Source organism: Pteropus alecto, unplaced genomic scaffold (genome assembly GCF_000325575.1).
Source record: "Pteropus alecto unplaced genomic scaffold, ASM32557v1 scaffold156, whole genome shotgun sequence".
Classification (NCBI taxonomy): Eukaryota; Metazoa; Chordata; class Mammalia; order Chiroptera; family Pteropodidae; genus Pteropus; species Pteropus alecto.
This window is the reverse complement of record NW_006437746.1, coordinates 3,321,723-3,332,159: the sequence shown is the minus strand read 5'-3', so window position 1 is coordinate 3,332,159 and position 10,437 is coordinate 3,321,723. Positions and strand designations below refer to the sequence as shown.

The following is a 10,437-nucleotide window of genomic DNA, read 5'->3' as shown; positions in this document are numbered from 1 at the left end:
CAACAGGCTAATGATTAGGGCAAGACAGGAAACATGGACGGTTTATATTTAAGGAATGGGGAACAGTGGGAGAATGTAAAAGGGCAAATGTAGGAAATGAGAGAGAAAAAGAGTACCGAGGAAAAGCTGGCCCAAGAGATGCTCACCCACATCCACCCTCAGTCTCCCTAAAAGAGGGTCATTTTATCTCCTGAGCTTCATTCAGTTCTTTTTGTAAAATTTCCAAAGCCCTGCTGTTTCTCCCACTGGTTGCCCTTAATCACTCACCTGGACAAATCTCTCGTCCAATCTCTCTCTCTTCAGCTCCTTGCATACTCGACATCCAAAAATCTTCTCCTTGCTTTAAATGTAAAACACTTCAAGGGTGGAAAACTGGAAGACCTACTCACAGGGAAAAAAAGGGTGGAGGAGGAGATATCACTGTCTCAGTAACAGAAAATTGAGAAAGAGCTGTCACCTAGGGATACTATCTAATAACTCACACAAAATTCATCAGGACAGCAATGTGACTTCATCAGTAAGAATCAGAGTTGGCTTTCAGCCTTCTAGGTTCACAAACTCCATGTGTCAACAGCCCAAGAAGTAACAGCCAGACAGACTAACAAACATTCAAATGCTTGATCAATAATCAATAATGTTACTTATAATGATAAAGATAACTATGAAGTGGATAGGAATATTCATGTTAATTGAACCACTCTGTCCATTATACTATAATCTATGTGAAAAGTCAATAAAAGAAAAAGCTGCATGGGAAAATGGCCTCATAGCAAGGCTAACACATTAAATCTGATCCACCCACTTCTACTGTATGCCTGGAACTGGATAGTAGTTAGAGAGCTCTATTTGATACAACCTAGATACACGGATTGTCCTTTCTTCTAAATGTCTTATCAAACAGTTTTCTTTAGGCACAGTTCAATATAAGAGTGTAGCCTGAAGATTAAATAAAACACTTTGTCAACTAACTTTTGACTTATAAAAGAGCTCCAAAAATAGCACAGTTTCCCGTGTCTGCAATGTCAAAAGCACAACTGTTTATCCAAAATGTCTCTCCATATAATCTTGGCATGAGAAGTAAAATTGGCAGCATTATCTCAAGGAAAAAGGGAGAAAGAGAGACAGTTTTACCATAATTGAGAGCTCAGAAGGCACAAAAGAGCTTCAGCAGGCTGTGTCTGCTCAAGTGCATAAGAAGCCCGGTCTTGTGGGCTTCTCATAAAGGCCTGTGCCTCTGTGGTGAGTTTTAAAAGTTTAAGAGAATCCTATCTGGGATTTCCAGTTCCTCTTCCACAGTAGGGACATAAAGGGAACCCAGCACACAATCCTACAGAGACTCATGAAGCTGAGAGGGGATTGGGAATGATCAGCTGGATGGTAGAGAACAAGTCAAACATGCCCCCTGCCCAGAGCTTACATCACAGCCGGACAAAGACATAAACCAGTAGTTACAAATATAGGGATTATCTAAGTGGGAATATGAGGTGCTATGGAATACAGAGCATATGGTACATAGTCTAGTCTGGGAAAGAAAGCCTCCCTGAAGAATAAATAAATAGGAACAGACAAGTGGAGAGGGAAAAGAATATACCACAGAGATGAAAACAGAATATACAAAAGGAATCAAGCTCAATACCTTAGGAGAATGAAAGAAATCGAGTAAGTCAAAGTATTAAGCACTAGAAACAAGACATGAAGCCTGAGGCAAGCAAAGTGCAGATCAAATACAATCCTGCAAACCATTTTAAGGCATTTACCCTAAAGTGAGCAGAAAGCCATTAAAGGGATTTGAAAAGTTTGAAAAAAGATGTGACATTATTAGATCTGCTGTTTTAAAAAAACACATTCTCTGTCCATAGCAACAGAGAAAAGAAATATTCAAGGGGTGGAGAGGCAAGGTGAAGGCTGAAAGACCCCTTGGGAAGTTATTTCAGCAGTCCAATAAGGGACTGGACTACCTAAGAGACAAAATCCACAGGACTGAATGAATACTGGGGCAGGGGACGGGGCGGGGAGAGGGAGAAGTCAAAGATAATTTGCTGGGTTTTGGCATGAGTGATGACAATACTCTTTAGTGAGAGTGGAACACTGGTTTGGGGAGGAAGAAGATATCTTTAGTTTAGAAGTATCCAAACAGAAAGTAGGCATACATATTTGGAACAGAGGAGAGAGATATGTGCTGAAAACTTGTATTTAGAGTATTTGTCATAAAGGGAGTAAATGAAATTCTGGGAATAACAGATAAAATCATCAAAGGAGTGTGGCTAAGAAAACCTCAACAGTAATTTTACACACTTGAGAGGAAGTTTAACTTTGGCTTTTGATTTTAGTTAGTCCTAATCCCTGAAGAGAAATAAATAATTTAATGTATGATAAAATCAGCAAAAAATTGATTATTGATAAATTATGTTGGGACTGTTGCTTACCTACCTGAAAAAAAACCTAGTGAGATTCGTACCTCACACCATATACCCAAATAAAGCTAAACTGATTAAATAATTAAATATAAAAAATAAAACTGCAAAATAAAATATTAATAAATAATTAATTTCAAGGTTAGAATAGCCTTTTCTAAACATTATGTGAAAAAGAAAAAACCACAAAGACAAAACTAGATAAATCTGGTCACAGAAAAGCAATAGTCTCTATATCCAACAATCTAGAAAAAATTATTTTAATTTATATATCAAGGAATAGATATACCTAACAGATAAAAGACTTCTTATTAACAAGAAAGGAAAAGATGAATTGAGAGAAAAATGTTTAGGTACAACAAATAGACCAATATTACAAAAGGCCAATAAGCATATCAAAACAAAGTTCCATTTCAGTGGTAATCAGAGAAATGCAAAGAATGAAGAATCGATTTTTATATCAAGTTTGAGGGTTTGTTTGTTTGTTTTTTAATGCTAAAACTCAAGACCAGCAAAGGAACAGGAAAAAGGAGTTTCTCACACATCACAGGGGAGCATGTAAACTGGTATCATCTTTCTAGAGGTCATTTGACATCTTAAGTTGTAGGATCGGATGCAGTTGGGACACAGTGATTACCATTTTGTGGGTATAGGAACTCAGACAATACTCATTATGTATATATAACACTGTATCTTAGAAGACCCTCAGAGTCATCAGTATATGTCATAAAAACGCCTACATACTTTGACCCAGTAATTCTACTATTAGAACTTTCTCATAGAGAAGTAACTTCCCAGAGAGAAAACGGAATCCTTTTGTTACTTGTAAAAAAAAAATAAATGAATAAAAATAAAAATAAAAAAAAAAATCCCCAGCATAGTTGTTGGAAAACACAATTTTCTAGTGAGGCTTAGCAAATTATGGTACTTCCACTTGGTGGAAATTATATAGACATTAAGATTAAAATTAAAAATAAAAATATGTGGCCATTTGGAAAAATACTTATGTTATATGTAAATGGGAAAAAATGCAGGATATTAAAATTTCAAGTATAACATAACATATATGTATGTCAAATATGCATATAAATAAGATCAAGGAGAATTAATCAATCATCAATCACTATATGGTAAAAACTGATTGTTCCTTCTAGTTCCAAATTTCCTCTATTATCTATATTTTCCTTTAAAAAAAAACTAACTTAAATCTCTAACAATATCAAATTCTTCACCATGATCACCTTGAATAAGCTTATGGTAAACGTTTGTTTTAAGGCCTATATTTTTGTAATGCTTAAAAATTTTCCTGCACACACACAAAAAAACACTTCTGAATGAGAGAAAAGTGAAAAAATATAAACAGAGATGAGGACAGAGATTTATGTACAAAGATCACATTATTATAATTTTAAAAATAAAACCAGAAATAAACATGGATAGCATATCAGTATGAGATTTTGAAACTATTAAAAATCATGTTTTTAAAGAATATTCATGATGAAATAGTTTGTTAAAAGAGGATACAAAACACTAAAACAAAAATATGCACACATATATCAGCACTAAGTAAGCATACAACAAACAGAAACAATACAGATATTTACAATACACACACAACAGAGGAAAACCAAAATGTTAACACAGTGGTCCCTAGGACATTTAACAGGTTGCTTTGTCCTTTATATTCTTGTATTTATTTTATTTTCCCTATAATAAACATGCGTTACTTTTGTAGTCAGAAAAATAGTTATTTTAAAAATGACAATTCTCGCTCATGGGTTTTAATACCCAAAAAACAAATCAAAACAAAGGCCAGATCCAAAGGATATGGTATTGGCCTCCCATTCATAAGATTAAAGTGAATTGGACTGGGAGTCAAGAAACTGCTCTGTCATAGCCTATATAACTGGGCCTGCACGACAGGCTACTTAATTTAAAAAGGTGACAAATTAGATAGTATCCATGAGTCCTTCCAGCTCTAACATTCTGTAAATCCTTGATTAAATGAGTTAATTCATATGAAGCATTTATGAAGATCTGCCACAAAGTAGGTACTAAATAGGTTAAACTAAAACCTATGGAGAAGAAAGGGCATCTTTGTGACCAACACTCGCCTCCAACTGTGGATGGATCATCTGAGCAGTCAGAAGTTCAAGTCAAACCGCAAACTTTTTCTGTAAAGGACTATAAGGTAAGTATTTTAGGCTTCATGGGCTAAACGGGCTATTATTGTCTCTCTGTCACTATTCAACTTTGCCTTTATAGTCTGAAAACAGAACTAGACAATATGTAAACAAATGAGCTTAGCTGTTTCAATAAAACTTTACAAAAACAGGTGGTACAAAAACATGGGCGAGTTTGCTTACTCCCTGGTCTGTAAATTCTCCAGAAAAAAAAAAAATGTACAGATGTTTTCACAAGTGCCTTGTGTAGAATAATCTCATTTTTAGTGATTTTAAGATGCGAAAAGGTTCTGTCTGAATCCAGATTTGGGGTGAGATGAGTATTCTGGTGAAGGGTAAAAGGAAACAAGCTTTCAATAGCTTCATCCCGTTAAAAGTAATAAGGAGCTGGCTTCCTCCACATACCCTTTAAGTTTGTTCCCCACTGCTACCTCCTTAACCCCTCGAAAATTAGCTGAAGGATTGTGGGCAAGCCAGGTGGTGTTTTTCAAGAATCTGAAACCACAATTCTTTCAATAAGACCACATTTAAATGGACACTTTTTTGGACTTGTCAATTGGCCAAAAGTAACACACTCAGGCTGCAGCTGCACGCTGGCTCTACCTCTTCTACAGTCTTAGGTCACTTACTAGCAATATGTCCTTGGACAAATTATGTAGTTTCTCCGTATCTCCATTTCCTCGTTAAAAACTACAAATAGTTGTTGTGATGCTTAAATAAGTTAGCACAGCTGCCTCAAACAGTGCCTGGTACATGTTAAGTGCAAAACAAATGTAGTGTAGTCGTAAAAACCTGCTCACATATATCTTCTCTTCCAGCCCTAGACTGAAAGCATCTTCTCATTTGGTAGGCTTCAACGTCACTCATTCTGTAACCCCGCCCCTGGATTCTGTGTAATACTGGCAAGTAACGGGTAGCAGAATTTTGATGGAAAACACTGACGTTTGCACACGTGCTATCACACTACATGCTGTCAACTGAGCCTTACACAAGAAGGCAAGGATTACTAAACAGTCCAACTTTAGAAATCAAACAGCTTCTGTATCCCCGGGAATTACAACCCAAATCTCGAGAGTCCCCACCTAGTGCGCTTAGTACTATTTGCCGTCTTCTATTACGACGGTCCCTATATAAGTTTCGGAGCTGCAGGACCGACTCGGGGAGGAAGTAACTGGCATCAAGACCGAGAACTCTAAGCCCCGGGATTCCGTTTCCGAACACGGGTCCTAGCTCTTCACCATTTATCCATCACACAATCATCATTCGTTCGTTCATTCACTCTGCCATTTTCTCAGCCGTCTGCTCTAGGCCGGGCCGGGTACTGAGCTCGGGCGAACGCAGCGCTGAGGCCGCCGAGAGTTCCCACCGCAAGCGCGGGCAGCATCCCCGAAGAGTACGAGTGGGGAACAGGCTTCCTACACCAGACTCCGGCCGGCCGCCCCCCAATTGCTGCCGGCGGAGCCGCTCTGTTCTCCTCCCTGGCACCCCGCCCGCTCACCGTGAGGTCCGGAGACTCCCCTCAGGGCGGTCACTACCGCCGCAGACGCGTCCGGAATCCCCGGACGCAGGGATCCCCGCCGCGGCCGGAAGAGCAGTGGCGCGGCCGGTAGTGCGTCACGAGCGGCCCCGCGTCCGTCCTTTCGCGCCTTCCCCCCGGCTGCTTCTCTAGGAAGCGGGAGAGCATCTCGGTGGGACCCTTCAATACTGGGATTTGGGCCTCGTTTCCTTGCAAAACCCTGCCGTGTTCGTGATGTCCTAGGAAATACTGCTTTGGTCTGAAACAGCGCCTACCTCATCTCTCAGGAAAACTGTAGATGGGGGCGTTAGAGTTGGAAAGGGTGCTGGGTGAGAGTCAATGGACCATCTCAGCAAGGGACTAGAATATTCCATCTGCTAAAAGTCCCCGACTAAGCGCCTTGAATGAGCCATTATTTAGTTAGAATAATAGACAAATTCCCAATCTCGTCTCCCACATACTGACCTCAACCAGCAATATCTCTTATATTGCTATCATACCTTAGAAAATTTCAGAATGAGATACATAAAATTCTACCTTTTTATGCCACCGTTATTTCTTATTAGCCTAACTTAATCTCAAATTGATCCATGAGAAAGCAAATGCCGGTGAGCCTGGAAATGCAGGTGGGGTGAAGTGCATGGTCTCCATGATGAGGGTGCTGAGGTCCTTGGTCTCCATGACAGGGGTCTTCCAGCTATGAAAACTGATGGATTGATTCCCGCTCTGCAGATACACCAACCAAGGGGACTATTTACTTATGTCAAGTAGTTAGAGAAGATGCCCTGGCCTAGGCAAGAGACTCTCTGACAAATCTTGGGTATTTGAGCTACATTAACCAAGAACAGGCTGTACTCTATTCATGAGTAATCACTTCATAATTTAAATGAAGATAACTCACACATCTTCCAACTACCTAAGTACTTCCTTGAATCTATCACAGAACATAGTTTTAAAATGTATCTGCACTAAGAGTTGTGACAAATACTAAAGCCAGGTTTGGGTATGTTTCCTTTTTGATATAATATTTCTCCTTTAAATATCACGTGTGAAATAAATGAAGACTAACCAAATGAAAATAGACGAAAGTTATTATTTAGAGTTTGCTATAGCAGGGAAGTCCGCCACTGTTGCTTGCATTTGGCAGAGACTCAAAGGCAGATAGGAAAGTGAGAAAGCTTTATAGTGGGGAAAAAGGGCAGGTTTCTAGAATACCCTGATTGAAATCTGTGAGCATGTGGAAACCATAGGTGGGCTAACTAGAGATGGGACATCCTATGTGATTGGTCAGGGGGCGCATATTTGGCTTTCTCTGGTTGGTCCTAAGTTGGAAGCAGGGACAAATACTAAGAAAGCTGTAAGCTGTTAACCAAATTTGGGCCATTTGGGGTTGATTGTTACATGGTTATTGTTTGGCTTCCTGGATTGTTTGCTAGAGATAGTGGTCAGACATCCTACAAGTCTGACTTGTAGATAGTAGGCTGGCTTCCTGCGCTAGTTACTATAGATAATGTATTGATTTTCTGGACTGCTTACTGCAGATTGTAGGTCAGAGTTCTATTTTTATGAACTATTTTTATGGTCTGGCAATCGTATATTCAGTCTCTCAAACACAGAATACATAACCTGATTTTGTTCAAGTGTCTGATAGTGTTAAACTTTGCTTGAGCCTATGCTCCTGGAAAAAGGTGACAATTAAGAACCTCTGCCCCCACCCCCACTTTCACTCTGTAGTTTTCCAGGAAATGACTTACTGCAGAGAGCCACCCTTCCCCATATGACTTAGATAAGACTCACAGGTGCCCTTGTGTGTTTACCAATGACAAGGCCAGACATTAGCTGACTTTAATTAGCTGAACTTTTGTATCCACTGACAAACCTGGACAAAATACTTTCTAACTTGACTTGACTAAACTTTAGTGAAGCTTCTATGCCCCAAACCCCTAAATTCTGACCTATCCTCAGCCTGAGCCAGCAATGCAATGTGAGACAACGCCTCCTTATTATAACGGACCCTCCTGAGAATTGGCAGGCCTGAAGGAAAGGCATTTCCTGATTACCTGTCCTGTTATGACACCTGCTCTCATGCGCTCCCTCATACTGGTTCTTTCCAGTCTTGTTTATTCTTACCTATAAAAGAAAATTTTCTGCTTGATCTTTGAGATGTTTGCAGATCTTATGGTCTAAACATTCTCTCTGTTGAAATAATGCCCATCTTCTTATTGCAATAGTGCACTTCCTCTAGTTGCAATTGTCCTTTTAAATAAAATGTTTCCTGAACTAACCCTAGATTTGTCTTTTATTTGACAAGGGAAAAACCCCGTGGTAGCTTCACAGTCCTATCTACTCCCTTGCAATGGGCTGAAGGGCATTGTCATGGGAGGCAACCTAAATCTTCTACCGTGTTGGAAGGCAGCTATGAGCACATCCCCCAAAAGGAAGCTATAAAGCGGTGTTTTGACGATGTAAAAGGTAGGGTGAGACATGTCAGTCAATAAGACCTTTTTTTTCATTTGCTCTCTGTCTCCTCCCTATAGATGGCAGATTGTTCTCCCACCCTCAGACACACTGCTAATTTTTTCCAGCCTTAGCGAGATATAATTGACTACATTGCAGATTTTTAATTGGCATGGACCGGTCTGATGTTTCCATTCAGATGGAAGGTGACCCACGCTGGGAGGCGTGGAGATCAGAAGACCTCCGAGATTCCTAGAGCGGTCGCCCCCCGGGCCTAGAAGTCCTCTGGCCGCACTTCGAACGCGTCGCAGCGCAGGGGCTTCTGTGCAGTTGAGTTGAGGAGGAAAGTGTTTTGTAAGCTTCTTGGAGGGTCTGTCATTGGAGGTGGGGCGGGAGGAAGGTGATGTAGTGGAGGTGGCAGTCAGGGGACTGTCGCATGAGTTTGAGAGAGTGTGAGAGGCTCAGCCAGGGTCGTGGTCAGATAGAAAGATTTAAGGGGGATTCAAGAGGCAAAACAATCGCAAATGCCTGCGTACTGCTTAGTGTGTGCCAGGCACTGTTCTGAATGCTTGTTTTATTTAATCCTTACAATAACCATACGAAGAATTAAAGTTCAGAGAGGTTCATCTGCCGCAGGCCTAACAGCTACTAAGTGGCAGAGCCGGGATGGCCACCGCGGCTGTGTGGTTCCTTTCCGGCTACGCTAAGTGTCCTTTCTTTTAACCGCTGTGCTGTACAGAGGAATTGCCATTGAGGGGTATGGGAGAGAGAATAGATAAGGAACCTCTCTGGTTTCTAATTCGAGACAGGATGAGAGAGAGGATTGTTAGCTTAGATGAGAACAGAAGAGAGACGGCGGGATTTTTTAGAAGGCTGACCAGCTCAGCTTTGAACATGCTCGCTGGGAGCACTTTCCAGAAGGCATTGGCTAGATGTCTCTGGGGCTAGGGAGAAAGTTGATCAGATTTGGAAGTCATAACTAAGCCATAACTGACAGGTGATGGCTGTGACCATGAGGGTGAATGACAGAGCTTAGGGCAGAGATCACAAACTAGAGGCTCATGGGCCGGATCAGACTCACTGATGTGCTTTTTGTCCTATATGTTTTTGTAAAACTATCGAATTAGTTGCCAACTTTTCACCATTAGATGCTAGTGGTGTTTCTTGAAAAAATCTAGATTGGTGGTGTTTCTTGAAAGACCGGAAGGCTACTTAGATGGGCATGCACACTCCGGTTCATCTCATCCCTCAGTTCTCCCTGCTGTTTTATGTAGTCCTGCTGGTTTTCATGCTTTGCATTCCCTGCCTGACCCCTAACGTATTGAATCGAACCTCTGACTTAGCAAGAGCTAGAGGAAAAAACGAGGTAAGATAGAGTCCTAGGGACATCGTCATTCAAGGACAGAGGAGTCAGCAAAGCAGTTTTGGGGGAATATAATAGTTTATATACTATCCTCGTGCTCAGGAGTAGACCCTTCATTTGGGAATCTCCCTAAATTCTGAGGCTCCCCAAGCCTGAACAGATAGCTGTGTAGGTGAGAGGGGCCTCTTCAGCAAGTGTGGGGCTGGCCCCAGTGAGGAGGGCAATGAGAGGTTATGAGAGTTTCTTCCAAAGCAGGACTGAGAGAGATTTAAGGTGCAACTAGAGAGTAGAGTAGGAATGGAAAGAACAAGAATTGAGGAAGGAAAAAGGGGGCGATGAAAAGGGGAGGGAAGCAGAAGGGAAAAGGGAAGAGATGTGAGGGGCGGGGAAGAATGTACAAGAGAAGCAATGGGAAGAGGACAAGGGGGACAGACCAGAAAAGGATATGACCTCTGTTCCATTGCTGTCACCTGCAGGCCCCGCCTCCCTCTCCAAGCTCATCGT

At 41.1% G+C, this 10,437-nt stretch overlaps 1 protein-coding gene across 7 annotated transcripts in view; it reads right to left on the bottom strand.

Annotated features, from left to right (window-relative positions):
- LOC102885185 (zinc finger protein 35) overlaps window positions 1-10,437 on the bottom strand; it is a 66,302-nt gene that overhangs the window by 9,956 nt on the left and 45,909 nt on the right. For all 7 annotated transcript variants that reach the window (XR_003047163.1, XR_003047164.1, XR_003047165.1 and 4 more), the window contains exons 1-2: window positions 6,096-6,182; window positions 268-381 (exon numbers count right to left, since the gene is read on the bottom strand). Coding sequence is in view for 1 of the 7 variants with exons in the window: in XM_006914841.3 (XP_006914903.1) it covers window positions 268-322 (55 nt within the window). In the remaining 6 variants the exon portion in view is untranslated. Of the gene's footprint in view, window positions 1-267; window positions 382-6,095 lie in introns of those variants that run through there.